Raw genomic sequence first — 21,280 nt, forward strand, 5'->3', positions numbered from 1 at the left:
CCACTGCAATTATATGAAGAAATACTGTATTCTAATCCCCATTTAGAGGGAAAGAAAGTGTTACGGGTTGAATTGTTTCCTTCACTCCCCAAATGTACCCTTAACCCCTAGTACCTCAGAAGGCGACCTCATTTAGAGATAGGGCCTTTACAGATATGGTGAAGTTAAGATGAGGTCATTAGGATGAGCCTACTCCCATATGACTGCGCTCTTATTAAAAGGAGGAAGTTGGACGCGGAGAGAAATGTACATGGGGAGAACGCCACGTGAAGGCTGAGGTCGGGATGATGCATCTGCAAGCCAAGGAACACCTAAGATGACCAGCAAACCACCAGAAGCCAGGGAGAGGCGTGGAACAGACCCTACCTTACAGCTATCAGAAGGAACCAACCCTGCCAACACCTTCCTGTTGTACTTTCAGCTTCCAGAACTGTAAGATGACAGATTTCTATTGTTTTAGCCACTCAAGTTTGTGATACATACTTTGTTATGGCATCCCCAGGAAACTAGTACATTAAGTCTTAGGACCCAGCACGGTGGTTCACGTGTAATCCCAGCACTTTGGGAGGCTGAGGCGGGTGGATCACCTGAGGTCAGGAGTTCAAGACCAGCCTGGCCAACATGGTGAAACCCTGTCTCTACTAAAAATGCAAAAAATTAGCTGGACATGGACAGGCGCAGTGTCTCACGCCTGTAATCCCAGCACTTTGGGAGGCTGAGGCGGGCGGATCACGAGATCAGGAAATCGAGACCATCCTGGCTAACACGGTGAAACCCTGTCTCTACTAAAAATACAAAAAAATTATCCGGGCACAGTGGCGGGCGTCTGTAGTCCCAGCTACTCAGGAGGCCGAGGCAGGAGAATGGTGTGAACCCGGGAGGTGGAGCTTGCAGTGAGCTGAGATCACACCACTGCACTCCAGCCTAGGCGACAGAGAGAGACTCTGTCTCAAAAAAAAAAAAATATTAGCTGGGCATGGTGGCACACGCCTGTAATCCCAACTACTTGGGAGGCTGAGGCAGGAGAATCGCTTGAAGCCAGGAGGAGGAGGTTGCAGTGAGACGAGATTGCGCCATTGCACTCCAGCCTGGGCAACAAGAGTGAAACTCTGTCTCAAAAAAAAAAAAAAAACAAAAACAAAAACAAAAAACAAAATTAAAAAGTAGCCAGGTGTGAGACTATGTACCTATAGTCTCAACTACTCAGGAGGCTGAGGTGGGAGGATCACTTGAATCCAGAAATTCGAGGCTGCAGTGAGCTATGATGGCACCACTGAACTCCAACCAGGGTGACAGAACGAGACACTGTCTCTGAAAGAAAAAAATTCTTAGAAAATATGCCCAAGATTCAGTTATGATATAGCAGAGCAGGCAGTCCAGTCCTTGTGTTCTCTCTCCCAAGTTCTATTCAATTTACACTGTGCCTAAAGGAGAATACTGATAGAGATGATAAACACGGAAGGAAAACCAAACTGCAATAGGATGCTATCTCTCAAGATTTGTCCCACCCAGAGCCCAGCTTCATTTAGACTTAGCTTTAGTGGAACTTTCCAGCTCCCTCCCATGTCTTGACATCCATTACCACCATATGTTTGCTTGGGATAGAGGTCAAAGAGGATCCTCTGGCATGTTTTGCTGGGTTCCTGTAGTCATTTCAACAGGATTAACTATAATCTATAATTGATAGATTATTGAGTGACACACAGCGTGATGCTGGGCAGGCCCCAAGCTGAAAAGCATCTCCTCCAACTTACTTTATTCTTAGCAATTCATTCCTTTGGTTTGAAAATTCTTCAGCATCTTCAAGAGTCCTTTACTAATGCATCCTTTGGGGGAGTTGTGCTAAATTATCAACTCACAAGGATGAGATGGCTCTAGGGAGCCAGCCTGCCAACATGGATGGGCTGTCCCAGGCTCTCAAGTGAGCTCAGGTCTATACACTGCACCCCAGGGAAGAGTAAATGTGCCTGGGGCATAGAATGGAGACTTTGGAGTTTGGAGTTTGGAGTGGGTTTGGGGACATCAGCTTCTCTTTTCCAGTTAGTCTGATAAGTCCTTTGTTGCCTGGCCCTGGAAACCACTTGTGCTCCGAAAATGCCATTCTCTGGAATGTAGCTGTGGAGTAGGAAGAGAGTTGGCCCCTGTGTTCTGTAACTCAAGCAAGTACTGTCTCACTACCATCTCAGGGCAAACTCAGCAGTAAGGAGAATCCCTCTTGCCTTTTTGTGTTTCTTGGTTTCTTCCTTTGTAAATACAAGGCATAGTCTCTGCCCTTCCCCCAGACTGCCAGAAGAATGGGATATATTGTTCTAGCAATATAAAGCTCTGAGACCTTTCTGCAGGACTGTAGACACCCCTTTGCTATGATAGTGAAGAATGTGGGGAATGTTGTGAGGCTGGCTGAGTTGCCTGGCCTTGCCCATGACACCTCAGTTTCCTCCCCTCATAATTTTTTTACCTAACAGAGAATTAAAAAAACAAAACAAAAAAACAATTTAGCTGGGCACAGTGGCTCATGCCTGTAATCCCAGCACTTTGGGAGGCCAAGGCAGATGGATCACTTGAGGTCAGGAGTTCGAGACCAGCCTGGCCAATGTAGTGAAACGCTGTCTCTACTAAAAATACAAAAATTAGGCAGCCATAGTGGCGCATGCCTATAATCCCAGCTACTCAGATGCTGAAGTGGGGGAATCGCTTGAACCTGACAGGCAGAGGTTACAGTGAGCCGAGATCACGCCATTGCACTCCAGCCTGGGTGACAGGGTGAAACTCCGGCTCAAAAAAAAAAACAATTAATTAATCAACAAAGAATAACTCCATTGGTCTCTAATAATGAGACAGAGGGGGAAGAAACTTCATCCAACTATTCAGGAAGATTAAGCCATTCTGAACTGTTAGGAGTAGAAGAAGTGAGCATATTCTCGTCCAAGACACTTGGAAAATGTCTGTTATTCTCTGAAGTGAATGGATCTAAATTCAGAAATGCTGAGAGAAAAAATGAAAGTAAGAAATATGGCTCCTTCACTGCATTGGTTCTTCTCTGAATGAAGTTTTTTTCATTCAGAAAAAAGTAGTTATTGAGCACCTACTATGTACTGGACACTGAGCTAGGCCCTGGGTGTACAGTGGAGAGCCAGATGAGGTCCCTGCCCTCATGGAGTTCACATTCTAATGGAGAAGGTAGATAATGAGCAACTAAATTTATAACCTCAGGTGGTGGTAAGTGCTGAAGAAAATACACCATGGAATATTATGGAGCCATAAAAAATAACAAAATCATGTCCTTTGCAGCAACATGGATGCAGTTGGAGGACATTATCCTAAGCAAATTAAAACAGAAACAGAAAACCAAATATTGCATGTTTTCACTTATAAGCGGGAGCTAAACAATGAGTACAAATGGACACAAAGATGGGAACAATAGACACTGGGGACTCCAGAAGCGGGGAAGGAAAGAGAGGAGGTAGGGCTGAAAAACTTCCCGTTGGGTACTGTGTTCACTCTATGAGTGACAGGATCAATAGAAGCCCAAACCTCAGCACCATGCACTGTACCCTTCTAAGAAACCTGCACATGTACCCCCTGAATCTAAAAAAAAAAAAAAAATGGCGAGATCTACCAGGTTCATAAGTAGGTAGGTTCAATCTCATAAAGATGGCCGGGTGCAGTGGCTCATGCCTGTAATTCCAGCACTTTGGGAGGCCGAGGTGGGTGGATCACCTGAGGCCAGCAGTTCGAGACCAGCCTGGCCAACATGGTGAAACCTCATCTCTACTAAAAATACAAAAAAAAATTAGCCGGGTGTGGTGGCGGGTGCCTGTAATCCCAGCACTTTGGGAGGCCGAGGCAGGTGGATCACGAGGTCAGGAGATCGAGACCATCCTGGCTAACACGGTGAAACCCCATCTCTACTAAAAATACAAAAAGTTAGCCGGGCGTGGTGGCGGGTGCCTGTAGTCCCAGCTACTCGGGAGGCTGAGGCAGGAGAATGGCGTGAACCTGGGAGGCGGAGCCTGCAGTGAGCCGAGATCGCGCCACTGCACTCCAGCCTGGGCGACAGAGCAAGACTCTGTCTCAAAATAAATAAAATTCTAAATAAAATCCAAATACAATTTTTTTTTTTGTAGAAAAAGGGAAATAAAAGGGCAAGAATAGAAAGTGATGGAGTTGAGCTGGGCAGAGTGGCTCTTTTAGAAGCAATGACATTTATGCATAGGTGACTATGGAGAGGGCCATGCAGACACCTGGAGGATTGCCACAGACAGAGGGAAGAGTGCAGGTAAGACAGGGTAGTCTGGGATTGTCCTCCTTATGTCCCCAAACCCGCCTGGGGCAAGGGGGTGGACTGGCCTTTCTCCATCCCCTCTGTCAGGCCCGTCTCCTCCTATGGCCAGTCACTCACATCTGCAAGACAGCAGACTGGCTGCAGTGCAGAACATCGTCCCTTGCTGTGGAGAGAATAGGGTTAACTTTTCTATACCACGACCAAGCCCTTGTCCTGGATCCCCCTGCTCAATCACCCTGGCACAGTGCCCATCCCACTGAATCTGTTAGGCTGCCAGAGCCTTCGTTCCCTCTACAGAACGGAGAACATGGAGTATCACTGAGTACATTCTCAGACTCGCCAGAGGGCTCTGGTTTTTTTGTATTTCTAGCAGTGATGAAGGGGCAGAGAAGGGCTTAAAAAGGAAGGTTCTCTTGGCCTTCCAGCTTGATAAGCCCTCAGGCACAAAGGCCTCCTAAAACACTTTCTGTCTTTAGATAAAACCAGACCACACCTTGCATTTACCACTGGGTGTCAGACAATTATTGGTGATCCTAAACTCATGCTGTCTGATACAATAACTACTAGACATATATGGCTATTGAGCCCTTGAGATGTGGCCAGTCTGAACTGAGATATGCTGCAAGTATAAACCACACACCGGATTTTGAAAACAATACAAAAAACTATGTGAAACATCTCATGAATTATTTTCTAATTGATTGCATTACTTTATATTGATTTTTTTTTTTTGAGACAGAGTCTCACCCTGTTGCCCAGGCTGGAGTGCAGTGGCATGATCTAGGCTCACTGCAACCTCTGCCTCCTGGGTTCAAGCGATTCTCCTGCCTCAGCCTCCTGAGTAGCTGGGACTACAGGCGCCCGCCACCACGCCTGGCTAATTTTTGTATTTTTAGTAGTGATGTGGTTTCACCATGTTGGCCAGGATGGTCTTGATCTCCTCACCTCGTGATCCACCCACCTCAGCCTCCCAAAGTGCTGGGATTACAGGCGTGAGCCACTGTGCCTGGACCCATATTGATAATATTTTTGATCTATTGGGTTAAATAAAATACATAACAATAATATAATAATAATAACAGTGTAATAATAAAAATTAATTTCATGTGTTTCTTTTTTTTTTTTTTTGAGATGGAGTCTTGCTCTGTCACCCAGGCTGGAGTGCTGTGGCACGATCTCGGCTCACTGCAACGTCTGCCTCTTGGGTTCAAGCGATTCTCCTGCCTCAGCCTCCCGAGTAGCTGGGACTACAGGTGTCTGCCACCACGCCCAGCTAATTTTTTGTATTTTTAGTAGAGACAGAGTTTCACCATATTAGCCAGGATGGTCTTGATCTCCTGACCTCGTGATCCACCCGCCTCGGTCTCCCAAAGTGCTGGGATTACAGGCGTGAGCCACCACGCCCAGCCTTGTTTTCTTTTTTTTAAAAAAAAAGGTAAGAAATGTTTTAGGCCGGGTGTGGTGGCTCAAGCCTGTAATCCTAGCACTTTGGGAGGCAAGAGGATCACCTGAGGCCAGGAGTTTAAGACCAGTGTGGGCAACATAGTGAGATCTCGTCGCTACAAAAAAAAATTCAGCCAGGCATGGTTGCATGCGCCTGTAGTTCCAGCTACTCGGGAGGCTGAGGCAGGAGAATTGCTTGAGCCCAGGAGGTAGAGGCTACAGCGAGCCGAGATCATGCCACTGCACTCCAGCCTGGGTTACAGAGTGAGACCCTGTCTCAAAACAAACAAAAAATTTTAATTATAGATGTTGCTCCATTATGTTTCTGTTGGAGAGCACTGATCTAAATAGATTCTACAGCTCCTTTCCTCTATCCTGATAGAATCTCAATTCTATCAGGAAGTTCTTTTTTAAATCTAAGTCCTGGTGGCTATATTCAAAGTTCATGCCCTCTTATCCAAGCCTAGCAGAGATAGAGATGAACTGTATCCCACCTTCCTTGTCATAGCCGTTCATGCCTTCAAGGATCTTTCCATCTTTTCAACATTCTTTCCTCAAGGCTGAATAGTGCCAATTCTTGTCTCTGCTGGTGGGGATGGAGAGGAGAGCTCCTCTGGCCCAGTGAAATCACCCAGTCCAGTGCTCTGCCACATAAGGAAATTCCCGGAATATTCTTTATAGAATGGGTTATTCAGAGCTAGACAAACAGCTCTCTTGAACCCGTGGAGGGTTAAGGGCAGCCAGTTCTATTTCAGGCTTTCTCCTCTGGGCCTGTCAGATATGCTGAAGACAGGAATGAGGTTGTTTTCCAGAATTCTCCTGTCCAGCAAGGGCCCCAGGCACCCTGTGCTGCCAGGAGAGCACACCTCCCTACTGCCATCCCAAAGAGGTGGATCTTCCAAAGGCTACCAGGCAAGGACAACATTTTATATTTCTGACACTAGGATTATTTTCCTGTTTCGTGGATGACAAAACCAAGGCACGAAGAGGTCAAGTGCTTTGGCTGTGTTGATGAAAGCAGCCTGAGCATGGCATGGTGTGAACTCAGAGGAGTCTGATCAAGAGTTCCAACTCATGGTCAAGCACGGTGGCTCATGCCTGTAATCTCAGCACTTAAGGAGGCCGAGGTGGGTGGATCACCTGAGGTCAGGAGTTCGAGACCAACCTGGCCAACACAGGGAAACCCAGTCTCTACTAAAAATACAAAAATTAGGTGAGCATGGTGGCGTGCGCCCATAGTCCCAGCTACTCAGGAAGCTGAGGCAGAAGAATCACTTGAACCCGGGAGGTGGAGGTTGCAGTGAGCTGAGATCGTGCCACTGCACTCCAACCTGGGTGACAGAGCAAGACTCCATCTCAAAAAAAAAAAAAAAGTTCCAACTCTGTCCCTGTACTAGCTGGGTGACTTTGGGTGAAGTGCTTAATCTTTTGGCATTTGTTTCTTCATCTATAAAAATGAAATAACACATAATCTGTAGAGTTGGTGTGAAGTTTGAATGAGACAGAATAGCAAAAAGTAGTAAACTAGGCCAGGCATGGTGGCTCACGCCTGTAATCCCAGGACTTTGGGAGGCCAAAGAGGGAGGACCTCTTGAGCCCAGGAGTTCAGCCTGGGCAAGCATGGCAAAACCCCATCTCTACTAAAAATACAAAAAAAGTAGCCAGGTGTGGTGGCACATGCCTGTGGTCCCAGCTACTCAGGAGGCTGAAGTGGGAGGATTGCTTGAGCCTGGGAGGTAGAGGTTGCAATGAGCTGAGATCACACAGCTACACTCCAGCCTGGGTGAGAGTGAGACCCTGTCTCAAAAAAAATAAAATAAGGCTGGGCATGGTGGCTGATGCCTGTAATCGCAGCCCTTTGGGAGGCTGAGGTGGGCGGATAACATGAGGTCAGGAGTTCAACACCAGCCTGTCCATTGTGACAAAACCCTGTCTCTACTAAAAATACAAAAATTAGCTGAGCATGGTGGTGTGCGCTTGTAATCCCAGCTACTTGGGAAGCTGAGACAGGAGAATCACCTGAACCAAGGAGGCAGAGGTTGCAGTGAGCCAATATCATGCCACTGCTCTCCAGCCTGGACAGCAGAGCAAGACCCTGTCTCAAAATAATAATTATAATAAATTAAATAATAGTAAATTGTATGCCTCAGTTTAGTATCTCCAAGATGGAAATCATACAGGACCTACCTTCAGCCCTCCTGTCCCTCCCTCTTTGTTAATCTTTTTTGTTTCCCGCTTCCATTCCCCTGTATTTTTTCCCTCCTCCTTGCCTAACCTGTGGGCCTGCACTTGGCACCCTTGGACACGACCTCGCCTTCCTAGTGATACTCAGACTAAAGAAGTCACTGACTATTGTTTGGGAACCATGTCATGATACCTAGTGTCAGTGTTCAATAAACACCCGGTAAACATAAGGGAGGTCTAAGGGAAGCCACACATCGAAATTCCTGTCTTGGAATTTGGACAACGGCAAGATGCAGCAACATTCTTTACAAGCATGGAGGCATTCGTGAGGCTCTGCCCTGGGACTGGCAGAGAATGAACTGGCTTGGGACTAACATAAGTGGAGCAACTATGTGAATAGCCACAGGAACCACTAACTGTAATGGCAGGTAGGCAGCAGCCACTGTTTACACTGTGTAATGAAAAGAGCAAATGTGTGTGGCTCGGTGGCAGCACAACTAAGGACAGGGCTCAGTGGTGGAAAAGAGGCATGAAGACAAGGGGCTCTGAGCAAGTGAGGCAGCAATGAGTTGAAATGAAGGCTGGAGGGTCCCAGGGAAGCTGGAAGGTGAGTTGGGGGCTGTCTGCAGAGGGGATCTTGGCTCAGATTTGTCATCTCAAGGAGCAGCTATGGGGCTTTTTGAGGCATGGTAATTAGATGAGACAACCCTGGCAGGGCATGACTGGCAACGTGGGTGGCCCTGTATGGTCCCCCAGGGGTTCCCAGTCCCCACAGCTTCCCGACTCCCTGGCCCCAGCCATTCCTAAAGCTCCCAGCAACTCAGGAACTTGCGTCAGCAACTCAGGTCATGACACCAAGATCAGGCTTCGAAAGGGAGAGGTGGAGGGAGGGGAGTTGTTGGCCCGGAAATGGCTGGGAAGACTTCCTTTGCTGGGATTAACTATTGTCCATGAAGCTGGTGGCATTCAGCAGGGCACAGGGTGTCCTGGGGAGTGAAGTATGTGGGCAAAGGGGTGTCCATGCCTTCACCCCTGCCTCCCTCTCAGAGCTGCACTCCAGCTGTGGTGAAAGAGTGGATCTTTAGGTAGATACAGATACAGAGATCCCCCCCACCCCACCCCACCAAAGGCTTTCAGGACCTCTAGGTTCATTCGTGTGTGAGGATGGAGTAAGGAGGTTGTTCATGGTTGCCAGCCAAGTGTATGTAGGCTGAGCTGGGGTTATTTTCTTTTCTTTTTTTTTTTGAGTTAGGGTCTCACTGTATTCCCCAGGCTGGTCTGGAACTCCTGGGCTCTAGCGATCCTCCTGCCTCAGCCTCCCAAGTAGCTGGGACTACAGGTGCACACCACTGCACCTGCCTGGGTGGGGGTTGCCTCGTTAGGGTCCCCAGGCCCGGAAGGTGGCGGGCTTGCTATTGCTGCCCCGCAGACCCCCATGGCCTGCTGGAGCTAGGGGGCGCCAGAAGCCTTACTTCTGTGTCTCTGGCCGATAAACAAGAGAGCCTGGGTGCTGCTGCAGAGCAGAGGCTGTTCCGGAGAGCAGGGCTGGAAGGTGGTGGGGCGGGGCGAAGTCCTGACTAGAGGCTGGGAGCTTCTGGGTGAGCAGGGTCTGCTGGGGCAGGAGCCTGTGTGAGTGCAGCTTCCTTTCTGCCCGCCCCTAGCTTAAGGCCAGAGAGTAGGCAGCTTGTTTTCAAGAATCCCAATGGCTTTCTTTCTCCCACTCCCTAAATCTTCTTGCAGACCCTGTAACCATGCCCAGGGCCTCTCGCTGTGAGGTGGCAAGTAGCCCAAGATGCAGATGATAGCACAGGCCTTGCAGTCCCTGCTCCGGCAGACCCCTCCTGTCCTCTCGCCAGGAGGCTGCCTGGCTTCGTGGTCCGGAGCGAGTCACTTCTCCCGTCTGAAGTCACTTTGCCCGTCTGAAGTCTGAGGTCATTAGGCGTGTTTTCTAATGGCCTGCCCAGCTCTGACATTTTTGGATCCTATGTAAAGGGAACCCTCCTTTCCACCCTCATTCCTAATCCAGAGTGAGGAGAATGGGTAAATTCCCAGAGCCCCGGCACTCCGTGGAGCACTCAGGAAGCGCTCCTTCACCCCTCAATTCTGCCCTCACACACCCCATCGCACATACACCATGGAGAGAGGAGCAAAGAGAAGGACCACGTAAGACAGTTATGGACGTGGCATTAGAAGGAAACTGAGAAACACTCTACAAGAGTTCGATGTATTATATTATTTTTAATTTAGATGAAATTCACATAACACAAAATTTACCATTTTAAAGTGTACATACACTTCAGTGGCTTTTTGTGTATTCACAATGTTGTGCAACCACTACCCCTATCTAGTTCAAAAATATTTTCAGTTCTCCCCTCCTTCAGCATCTGGGAAGCATCCATTCACGTTCTAGCTCTGTGGCTTTGCACGTTCTAGACATTTCATACAGTATGTGGCCTTTTGTGTCTGGCTTTTTTCATTTAGCATAATGTTTTCAAGGTTTATCCATGTTGTAACATGTATTCTTTTTTAAAATTTTTTAATGTGTAAAATATACATATCATAACGTTTACCTTTTAATCATTCATAAGTACACAAATCAGTGGCATGAGGTGGTACATTCACAGTGTTGTGCTATCATCACCACTGTCTGTTTTCAGAACTTTTTCATCATCATCCCCAACAGAAACCCTGTACCCGTTAAACAGTAACTCCTGGCCGGGTGCGGTGGCTCACGCCTGTAATCCCAGTAATTCCAGCACTTTGGGAGGCTGAGGTGGGCGGATCACATGGTCAGGAGATCGAGACCATCCTGGCTAACATGGTGAAACCCCGTATCTACTAAAAATACAAAAAAATTAGCCGGGCATGGTGGCGCACCCCTGTAGTCCCAGCTACTCAGGAGGCTGAGGCAGGAGAATTGCTTGAACCCAAGAAGTGGAGGTTGCAGTGAGCCAAGATCACGCCACTGCACTCCAACCTGGGTGACTGAGTAAGACTGTCCAAAAAAAAAAAAAACCCCCCCAAAAAAATCAGTGACTCCCCGTGCCCTTCCTGCAAGCCCCTGATATCTTCTATTCACCTTTTGTCTCTGTACGTTTGCCTGTTCTAGGTACCTCATGTAGGTGAAATCATACAATACGTGTGTGGCCTTTTGTGTCTGGCTTCTTTCACTCAGCATGATGTTTTCAAGTTTCATCCACACTGTAGCATCTATCGATACTCAATTTCTTTTTATGGCTACATAATATTCTATCTACTTACTATTTTTATTCTATGAACACTGATTGACGGCTTCATTTCTGGAGGGCCGCCAGTGTGCTACACACTTTGCAGGTCCTTCATCTATATTCTTGTATTTATTCCATTTATTTATAAACTAATGGTCCCCATTGTGCAGACGAGGAACCTGAAAGCCAGAGGGAATAGCGACTTTTCCAAAGGTCACATTGCTGCTTAGTGGTTAAAGCAGCACTAGAGCCCTGTGGTGTTTTGATTCCCAGGTACCTGCAGGGCTTGAGAGAAATGGAGACAAAGAAGGCCGTGGGCAGGAGGCCAAGAGAAGCCCAGCAGGTGCGACCATCAATGTGGCGATGTGATGGGGGTGGGAGGAGGTGAGGTAGGGCCCCCACCATTTCAGCTTCTTCCCTTCCAGCCACCTTCCCATCGCCCTCCCCAACCATCTCCACCCCAGCCAGGGCCAACACCATTCTGACTGTTGCTTTGCCTGCCTCTACTTTACCCCTGGTCTTTGACTCCCTGATAGAAAAAGCTGAGGCCCAAGGCCTCTGGGCTGACTGCTCTTTTGGCATAAGTCCTCCACACCCTTCCCCCCACAGGTATCCCCAACGGGGTGTGGAGAGGCCGCTCTTTTACCTTGAAGTTCTACTTTGTTCTACTCTTGTTCCTCTGCTGAGACCTGGTTAGCCTTCCTGGGGCCTGACTCTCCCATTCTCCAGCACCAGCCCTGACCTGACCTCTCCTCCTCCAAACCCTGTATGGGGCCCTGCAGCCAAGCACAGCTGTGTCTGGTCTTTGTCCAGACATCAAATGGTCCAGGGAGGGGGTGGCATTGTGGTTATTTTTGCCTAAGAGGCTTTCTATACCCTGACCAATCCCAGCCTCATTCCCAATGGGTTATGAGAGTGGAGATAGCTTCTTCTTATCCACGTTTCTTACAGCGCCTCTTCCCCCACCCCAACAGACACACACACACACACACACACACACACACACACACACACACACACACACACACACACACACACACACACACACACACACACACACACACACACACACACACACCCCTTTCTTCCCACTTCTCCTCTCCTTAGGAACTGGAGTCCCTCCCTGTTCTCCCTGCTCTACCCAGCCTCCTGGCTGCAGTCCTCCCACCTTCGATGAGAGTCCTCCAAGGAAGAAATATAACAATTTAGAATTTCAGTTGAGTCTCCAATAGCCTAGGGTACAGAGGTGGCTTGAGGCTGAGAGGATGGTGGAGAGGCTGTTCTGCAGAAGCCAGAGTCCTTTTGCTACCCCAGGGCCTCTTGCTGAAGGAGCATTGATTCAGAACACTGGAGCCTGGGGCTCTGGGTACCACGATCGTCCCCACCCCTCTGGAAGCCCTTCTAGAAGTGTCCAGGTCTTCTCTTCTCTTCCTTGCTGGGGATTTGCTTGCTTGTGCCTTGGAGAGATGGTGGAGGGGTAAGGCAGTTCTGTCCTTTATCAGGGTTTGGAAATCCCTTATGAGGTCCTGGCTCAGGGGCGCGCTGGGCAGCAAGGCCAGCTTTAGCACCTTCTCCTGGTAGTGGGGCAGAGGGTTTGGGCAGGGCCAGCTCCTAGCGAAATTATTGGGAAACGGGTTGGGCGTGAGCTGGAGGCCCTGGGGTTCAAACCTCCCACCAGCGGATATGTGCCGGTACCTGTTGGGAGAAGGGTATGGAGAGAACAGAGAGGTCAAACAAGAGATCCAGGCCCAGTGGAGAGACGGGGAAGGGGAAGGGTGATGCCGCTGTCCACAAGCTAGTTAGCTATCAGGCGGCAGGCAATCCCTTCTGTTTCTCCGCCTAATCGGATATTGACCTATGCCAAATGGCCTGCACCTTATGTGTGTTTTGGTGTTAGGCTGGTGAAATAATGTCGTACAGCTAGTAAGCCTTCCATCCTTTTGACATACTGTATATAATATTATGATCCAGATCCCAGTCCAGATTCTAACTGTCCTTCAAGTCTCACCTTTTCCACTAATGCAGTGACAGTGGGAAGGTCACAGAACTCAACTCAACTGGATAACTGCCTCTTCTCAGCAAGCCTGCGGTATTGGGTCCAACAGTAGGAAATAGACTTTTGTTTCTTTTAACACAGCTGAATAGTGGCCAATTTTCTATGACTCAACACACTTTGCCCCTGGTTCAGCAGATAGTCCCCTTTCTGCTGTTGTTGGTTTATGCAGAGGCTCTCAGCCTGGCTACACATTAGAATCACCCTGGGAACTTTTAAACACAACCTACCCACGCTTCCCTCAAGGCCAGTTAGAATCTCCAGAGGGAGGCTCAAACCTCAGCATTTGAAAAAAGAGCCCCTAGGCCGGACCCAGTGGCTCACACCTGTAATCCCAGCACTTTGGGAGGCCGAGGCGGGTGGATCACAAGGTCAGGAGTTCGAGACCAGCCTGACCAACATAGTGAAACCCCATCTCTATTAAAAATACAAAAATTAGCCGGGCGTGGTAGCAGGCACCTGTAATCCTAGCTACTCGGGAGGCCGAGGCAGGAGAATCGCTTGAACCCGGGAGGCGGAGGCTGCAGCAAGCCAAGATTGTGCCACTGCACTCCAGCCCGGGTGACAGTGGGAGACGCCGTCTCAAAAAAAAACCCAAAACAACAGCAACAACAACAACAAAAACCAGCCCCTAGGCTGGACGTGGTGGCTCACACATGTAATCCTAGCACTTTGGGAGGCTGAGGTGGGCAGATGACCTGAGGTCAGGAGTTCGAGACCAGCCTGGCCAACATGATGAAACAACGTCTCTACTAAAAATACAAAAATTAGCCAAACATGGTGGCAGGCACCTGTAGTCCCAGCTACTCGGGAGGCTGAGGCAGGAGAATCACTTGAACCCGGGAGGAGGAGGTTGTAGTGAGCCCAGATCATGCCACCGCACTCCAGCCTGGGCAAGAGCAAGACTCTGTCTCAAAAAAAAAAAAAAGAGCCCCAGGTCATGATAATGGGCTGCCAGGATTCAGAACTGCTAGGTTTACATGTAAATGTTGTATTTCCCCAACAAGATCATGCTTACATCTCATTCTATGTCTGAAGTCCTCTGGGTCCCTACAGCTTCAATACTTCAATGTGCTCACTGACTGATCCAGAGTCTTTGTTTTTGTTTTGTTTTGTTTTGTTTTTTGAGACAGAGTCTCACTCCGTTGCCCAGGCCGGAGTGCAGTGGCGTGATCTCGGCTCACTGCAACCTCCATCTCCCAGGCTCAAGTGATTCTCCTGCCTCAGCCTCCCGAGTAGCTGGGATTACAGGTGCACCACCACTCCTGGCTAATTTTTTATATTTTTAGTAGAGATGGGGTTTCACCATGTTGGCCAGGCTGGTCTCGAACTCTTGACCTCAAGTGATTCACCCGCCTTGGCCTCCCAAAGTGCTGAGATTACAAGCATAAGCCAACACGCCAGGCCCAGAGTCTTTTTTTTTTTTTTTTTTTTTTGAGACAGAGTCTCGCTTAGCCGGGCGTGGTGACATGTGCCTGTAATCCCAGCTACTTGGGAGGCTGAGGCAGGAGAATCGCTTGAATCCAGGAGGCAGTGAGCAGTGCCGAGATCATACCATTGCACTCCAGCCTGGGCGACAAGAGTGAAACTCCATCTGAAAAAAAAAAAGATTAAAGATTTAAAGCTGTATAGGGCACTTACCGTGAATGGAGTTTGCAAGACTGGAAGTTGCTCTGGGTGAGTGAGTGAGTGAGTGGAGAGTGAGTGAGTGAAAGTGAAGGCCTAGGACATTACTGTACACTATTGTAGACTTCATGAACACTACATGATTTGGTGACACTAAATTTATTTATTTATTTATTTATTTATTTATTTTGAGATGGAGTCTGACTCTGTCCCTGATGCTCCAGCACAGTGGCCATGATCTGGACTCACTGCAACCTCCACCTCCTGCGTTCAAGCGATTCTCTTGCCTCAGCCTCCCGAGTAGCTGGGATTACAGGGCCCCGCCACCATGCCTAGCTAGTTTTTGTATTTTTAGTGGAGACAGGGTTTCGCCATGGTGGCCTTGAACTCCTGACCTCAGGTGATCCACCTGCCTTGGCCTCCCAGAGTGTTGGGATTACAGGCGTGAGCCACCACGCCCGGCCGCTAAATTTGTTTTATTTTATTTATTTATTTTTATTTTAATTTTTTCCCAGGATGGAGTCTTGATCTGTCACCCAGGCTGGAATGCAGTGGCGTGATCTCAGCTCACTACAACTTCCACCTCCCGGGTTCAAGTGATTCTCCTGCCTCAGCCTCCCCAGTAGCTGGGATTACAGGCATGTGCCACCAGTGGGCCTGACTAATTTTTGTATTTGTAGTAGAGAGAGGGTTTCACCATGTTGGCCAGGCTGGTCTTGAACTCCCGACCTCAAGTGATCTGCCCGCCTCGACCTTCCAAAGTGCTGGGATTACAGGCGTGAGCCACCATTCCCGGTCCACTAAATTTATTTTTAAAATGAGGTAATTGTGCTAAAATGTTAAGACAACTTCAACATCATCAGGCAGGAGGTTTTTTTTTTTTAGCTCCATTATAATCTTATGAGACCGCTGTGGTATATGTGGTCTGTCGTTGACCAAAAGGTTATTATGTGGCACATCCTGTTATGTGTCCTGCCTTCTCTGGGGACCTAATTCCTTGTCTGAGACTTGTCTGAGACTCATTCCTTCATTCCTCGCTCCAGGGCCTGGGCCTACAGCAGTAAACATGTGAGACAAGGATCCTACTCTCATGGAGATACCATACTAATAATGATACAATCTATTGAGCCCCTTCTGTATGCTAGGCCCTGTGCCATTTCACCCTGTAACCACCTTAACCACCTGCTGTGGGAACTTTTTTTTTTTTTTTTTGAGCTAGGGTCTCACCATATTGCCCAGCCTGGAGTGCAGTGGCACAGTGATGGCGGCTCACTGCAGCCTGGACCTCCTGGGCTCAGACAGTCCTCCCACTTCAGCCTCCCATGTAGCTGGGATTATAGGCATGTGCCACCATGCCTGGCTAATTTTTTGATATTTTTGTGGAGACGGAGTCTCATATGGTGCCCCAGGCTGGTCTTGAACTGGCTTCAAGCGATCCTCCCACTTTGGCCTCCCAGAGTGTTGGGATTATAGGCATGAATCATCATACTCGGCTAGGCAAGATACTCGACCTGTCCAGCTCAGATAGCCCACCTGTAAAATGGGGTTAATGAGGCCGGGCACGGTGGCTCACACCTATAATCCCAGCACTTTGGGAGGCCGAGTTGGGCCTGAGGTCGGGAGTTCAAGACTAGCCTGGCCAACATGGAGAAACCCCGTCTCTACTAAAAAGTACAAAAATTAGCCAGGCATGGTGACAGGAGCCTGTAATCCCAGCTACTTGGGAGGCTGAGGCAGGGAGAATGGTTTGAACCCAGGAGGCAGAGGTTGCAGTGAGCCGAGATCGTACCACTGCACTCCAGCCTGGGCGACAGAGGAAGACTCTGCCTCAAAAAAAAAAAAAAAAACCATGGGGTTAATGATAGTTTCTACTCAGAAGGTCCTGGGGGATTAAATAATACAGAGAAGTGTTTAGAACACCACCTGGCACTGACATGCCACTGTGAGTCTCTCTGGAGTGCTCTAAGTCTTTCTCCCCTTTGCCAGGGTCAGCACCTATCAGCAATTGGCAATCTTCAGGGCAAGGGTAGCAGGGAGGCAGGGAGAAGCCTGGGTCCCCACAAAGGAGACTGATCTCTCAAAGTCACCAACCTTTGGCGTTTTTTTTTTTTTTTGAAACAAAGTCTTGCTTTTGTCACCCAGGCTGGAGTGCAAGTGGCACGTTGGCTCACTGCAACCTCCACCTCCCAGGTTCAAACGATTCCCCTGCCTCAGCCTCCTGAGTAGCTGGGATTACAGGCGCCTGCCACCATGCCCAGCTAATTTTTGTATTTTTAGTAGAGACGAGGTTTCACCATGTTGGCCAGGCTGGTCTCGAACTCCTGACCTCAGGCGATCTGCCCGCCTTGGCCTCCCAAAGTGCTGGGATTACAGGCGTGAGCCACCGCGCCTGGCCTGTTTTTTTTTTGTTGTTTTGTTTTTTTTCAGATTAAAAATCTTCACAGCCTCGCACTCCAGCTTCCCAGTGCTTTGGTCCTGCCCTTGGGATTGGAATTTGAGACATTCCTTTTCATTGCCTTCCCCCTTTCTTGTTACTCTTGCATGCGTAGTGCGTGGGCTGGACACAGTTGGGAAGCATCCGTGAGTTCCCAGGGTGGCCGGGAGGGGGAGCTGCGGGGTTCACAGCGGCTCCTCTCACGTTCCTGACTCCGCTCCGACTTCTCAGCCCTGCCTGGAGGGGCCTCAGCCACTGCTTTTAGCTGTCTGCTGGCTTTCCAGCCTGAACCCTGACTTCCCCATGAGGCCTTCCTGTGGCGGGGGCACTCCAGGTCGCTGCACCCCTTCTCTCCTGAATTTCTGTAACAACATCTAACTTTTATTTTATTTATTTATTTATTTAGAGATGGAGTTTCTCTCTTGTTGCCCAGGCTGGAGTGTAATGGCGCAATCTCAGCTCACTGCAACCTCCGCCTCCCAGGTTCAAGTGATTCTCCTGCCTCAGCCTCCCGAGCATCTGGGATTGCAGGCACCCATCACCACACCTGGCTAATTTTGTATTTTCAGTAGAGACGGGGTTTCTCCATGTTGGTCAGGCTGGTCTGGAACTCCCGACCTCAGGTGATCCGGCCGCCTCGGCCTCCTAAAGTTCTGGGATTATAGGCATGAGCCACCATGCCCTGCCATAACATCTAACTTTTGTTCAGTTCTTCCACATATTCACTAGCTCAATTTATCCTCCCACAGTGAGGTCGGTACCTGAGGCTCCCCCCTTCATCGGTGAGGGAGCTGAGGCTGGAGAAGCTGGGCACCTCACCGTGGTGATGGGGTTGGAACTGTACTCCAGGCCTTTGGGCTACAGCTTTCACTCCAGTTCTTTACATTAATAACTGACTTCCTTACAACACCCTCTGTCTCACACCCTGGGCCCTTTGCATGTGTAGCCTTTTTTTGATAGCTATCTTTGCAAAACTCCTTGAGGGCAGGCACTGAGACACACTTCTCCATATCCCCAGTGCCTAGCAGGTGTCACCTGCATAGCTGTCCCCCAGATTTTAGTGAAATTCCATGCCTCCACTTGTTGTTCTTCCCTTGTCTCCACCTCGTCCTTCAGCTACACTCAGAAAAGAGTTTGGTTTCCAGATGGCCAGAGGAGGGAAGGACAGAGTCCCCGGTTAGAAAGGGAGGGGTCACCTGGGCAGGGCAGGCTGGTGGGCTCCCTGCGGAGGCGCCATCTTACTTCTTGAAGCTCGCTGGCGGCTGGATGTTGCCCTGGGCATCGAGTGGGGGTGCTCTTGCCTCACTCCTCAACTTGAGCTTCTCCACCTCCTTCAACTCCTTCACTGTCCTGAAAATCACCTGCTTCTTCCTTTTCATGTCCACAAACGTGGGATAACAGCGGATGAAGGTCAGGAAGCTGTTTTGCCCCATCCAGGAGGGAGGGGGGATGGGGTGCTCCGTGGGGGGGCATCTGTGGGCATTGGAGTTGGTCAGCCAGCGCCAGACATTGCTGTCGTAGGGCCTGTCGGGCCGGGTGGGGAAGGCGGCAGGCAGACGGCACACATCGAGCCACGTGTGAAAGCCCCAGGTGTGCTGGGCGCCCCCTTTCCAAGGGTGGATGAGCCGCTGACGCACCTTGGACTTCATATCTGTGCAGGGCGGCAGCTTCAGAGCCAGCTGGTGGTAGGCTTGCCGGGTGAAGCCAGGGAACTCCCAGGACTCACTGGGGAGGAAGAACTCACGCTGAGCCCACGTTTGGGAGGGTGGGAGGGACTCGCTGGCCTGGATCATCTAGGGAGAGACAAAAGGAAGCCTGGGGAAGGTTGTGCAGACAGGGGTGCAGAAAGGTGGGCGAGGCACTCTGCTCTCCTTCCCAGGCACAACCTCTGCCAGCCCAGCGTTCTCATCAGGACACAGAAGTCCTGGCAGGGCCACATCTCCATCCCTCTCCTTCCCGGCGGAAGTTATGGCTGTTCCGTATCATTTTCACAGTCACTCATCTTTTGATCTCTTGCCATTGACCCTATTTTGGCTTTGACTTCCCACCCTCTGTGCTCAGCTTTCACTCTTTACCTTCACCTCCCTCCTCCATTCTGGCGTCCCCACATTCCCACCCAGGAACTGGTGCTCCTTAGAGGGCACATCAGGCCTCAGGAAATCATGAAGGGAAACGCTCCCTACCTTGCCAAGGGGGGCAGCCCACCTTCACTTGCTCCTGGTCTTGGTGACATACCAGGAAAGTCCTCCAGAAAACAGGGCCAGGGGTTTTCCCATCCCAGACTCCTCTCAATACTCATTTGTCCATCACTGATGCTTTCCTCCCACTCGTCGTTAAAACGCTAGTATAGAAAGTATCTAGAATGGCAGCTCCTTCCCCTTTCTGCACCCTGCCCCCCATGAAATAAACAGCAGCAAGTACATATTGACGCTGTGCTAAATACTTACATGCATCTTATTTAACCTCCACAACTCTTATGAGCAAGTATTGCTATCGTCCCCATCTCAAAGATGCAGAAAGCAAGACACAGTAAGGGTAGGCGACTCACACAGGGTGCTGGTGCCTGAGTGACAGCTGGGACTTAAGCCCTCTGTCTGTGCTCTTGCTTGGCATACCATGCTGGGTGAAATGAAATGGCCTTACTTAGCACAGTGCCTGACTGCAACAAAAATGTGCCTCTTTTAAAATGCTTCTCCCTCCTATCCATCCCCGGGGACTTTTTCTTTTTTTTAGATGGAGTTTCACTCTTGTTGCCCAGGCTGGAGTGCAATGGTGCAATCTTGGCTCACTGCAACCCCACCTCCCGGGTTCAAGTGATTCTCCTGCCTCAGCCTCCCGAGTAGCTGGGATTACAGGTGCGTGCCACCATGCCTGGCTAATTTTGTATTTTTAGTAGAGACGGTTTCATCATGTTGGCCAAGCTGGTCTCAAACTCCTAACCTCAGGTGAACCGTTCCCCTCGACCTCCCAAAGTGCTGGGATTGCAGGCGTGAGCCACGGTGCCTGGCCCCCGGGACTTTTCTGATTGCAAAAACCCACCTGTTTCTTGAGCTTGGGCCCCTAAGTCATTTCTACAAGATCACCCCAGTAGGTGGGGCTGGGAGATGTGGCACTAGCCAGGCATCTCCTCTCTGTTCTGAGCTCTGGGTTCGTAGTGTCATAGGATGAAAAGGGGAAGACAGCAGAAAATGTATGGGCCAGGCAGTCTGCTGCCCAGAAGAAAGCCTGGCCCACTATAGGGGACAGCCTGTAGCCCAGTGGAGTACAAAAAGGTAGGCAGCAGAGATGAGCCACCCCCTACCTGCAGGAAAGGTTCTTCCATATGAGATGGGTGACTGGGCCCTCTGAGTGATCTTTGCCGGTTACTGGCCATTCTTCTAGGCCTCAGAGCCAGGAGGGGCGGCTTTGTGGGGAAGCCCTTTCTAGCACCATTGTTTACTCCTGGGGTTGCTATGGTGATGCTGCCTGAGTGGTGATGCAGAGAAGAGGCCCTCACCTGTCCCTAGAGCCTCTTGTGTCCCTTGGGCCCCTGGCTGCTTTTCAGGTTAGACAGGCAGGGGATAGCACTTCCTTCAAGTTCTGACTGCAAAATATAGTAAAAGGAGCTGCTGCCAGGCAGAAGAAAAGCAGGGCAGGCTGGCTTCCAGGCCTCAGGGTGTGGATGGCCGTGGGAATGAAGCACCTGTAACTGGGCCCTTCCTGCCCTAATGTTCAGGGGGCCCTACCCCTTGTGAGCTTGTCTTATTAAGAAACCCTCAAAAGGCCTAAGTTAACCAGCAGGTCCAAAGGTCCCAAGGAACAAGGTCCGAGACGACAGGGAAAAGAGGTGAGCTGTGCAGGACTAGCACTGGGAAAACCGGCAATTTGTATTATAAAGTGTGTGCCTGTGCAAAGTGCTCCAACTGCTTTTTTGGGTCAACTTCAGGCCTTGCCTCTTCCCTATCACCATCGTCTCCATCAACACCCTCTTTCTTTTCCAACATCTCCTGGTGCCTTAGGAATCAGACGCCAATAAACCACAGAGCCCA

At 49.6% G+C, this 21,280-nt stretch overlaps 2 protein-coding genes across 6 annotated transcripts in view; one reads left to right on the plus strand and one right to left on the minus strand.

The window, feature by feature from the left end:
* ITFG2 (integrin alpha FG-GAP repeat containing 2) overlaps nt 1-21,280 on the plus strand; it is a 53,304-nt gene that overhangs the window by 25,213 nt on the left and 6,811 nt on the right. For 3 of the 5 annotated variants that reach the window (XR_010127752.1, XR_010127753.1, XR_008492901.2), the window contains one exon: nt 222-432. The gene's annotated coding sequence lies outside the window, so the exon portion shown is untranslated. Of the gene's footprint in view, nt 1-221; nt 814-21,280 lie in introns of those variants that run through there. The other 2 variants (XR_008492897.2, XR_010127751.1) reach the window with 1 other exon arrangement.
* Nucleotides 12,415-20,704, minus strand: TEX52 (testis expressed 52). Its single transcript, XM_054443621.1, is given in 4 exon segments — nt 12,415-12,566; nt 12,569-12,834; nt 18,495-19,045; nt 20,554-20,704. Coding segments are annotated over 4 exon segments (915 nt in total). The 5' UTR covers nt 20,626-20,704; the 3' UTR covers nt 12,415-12,540.

Source organism: Pongo pygmaeus, chromosome 10, assembly GCF_028885625.2.
Source record: "Pongo pygmaeus isolate AG05252 chromosome 10, NHGRI_mPonPyg2-v2.0_pri, whole genome shotgun sequence".
In the NCBI taxonomy this organism is placed as follows: Eukaryota; Metazoa; Chordata; class Mammalia; order Primates; family Hominidae; genus Pongo; species Pongo pygmaeus.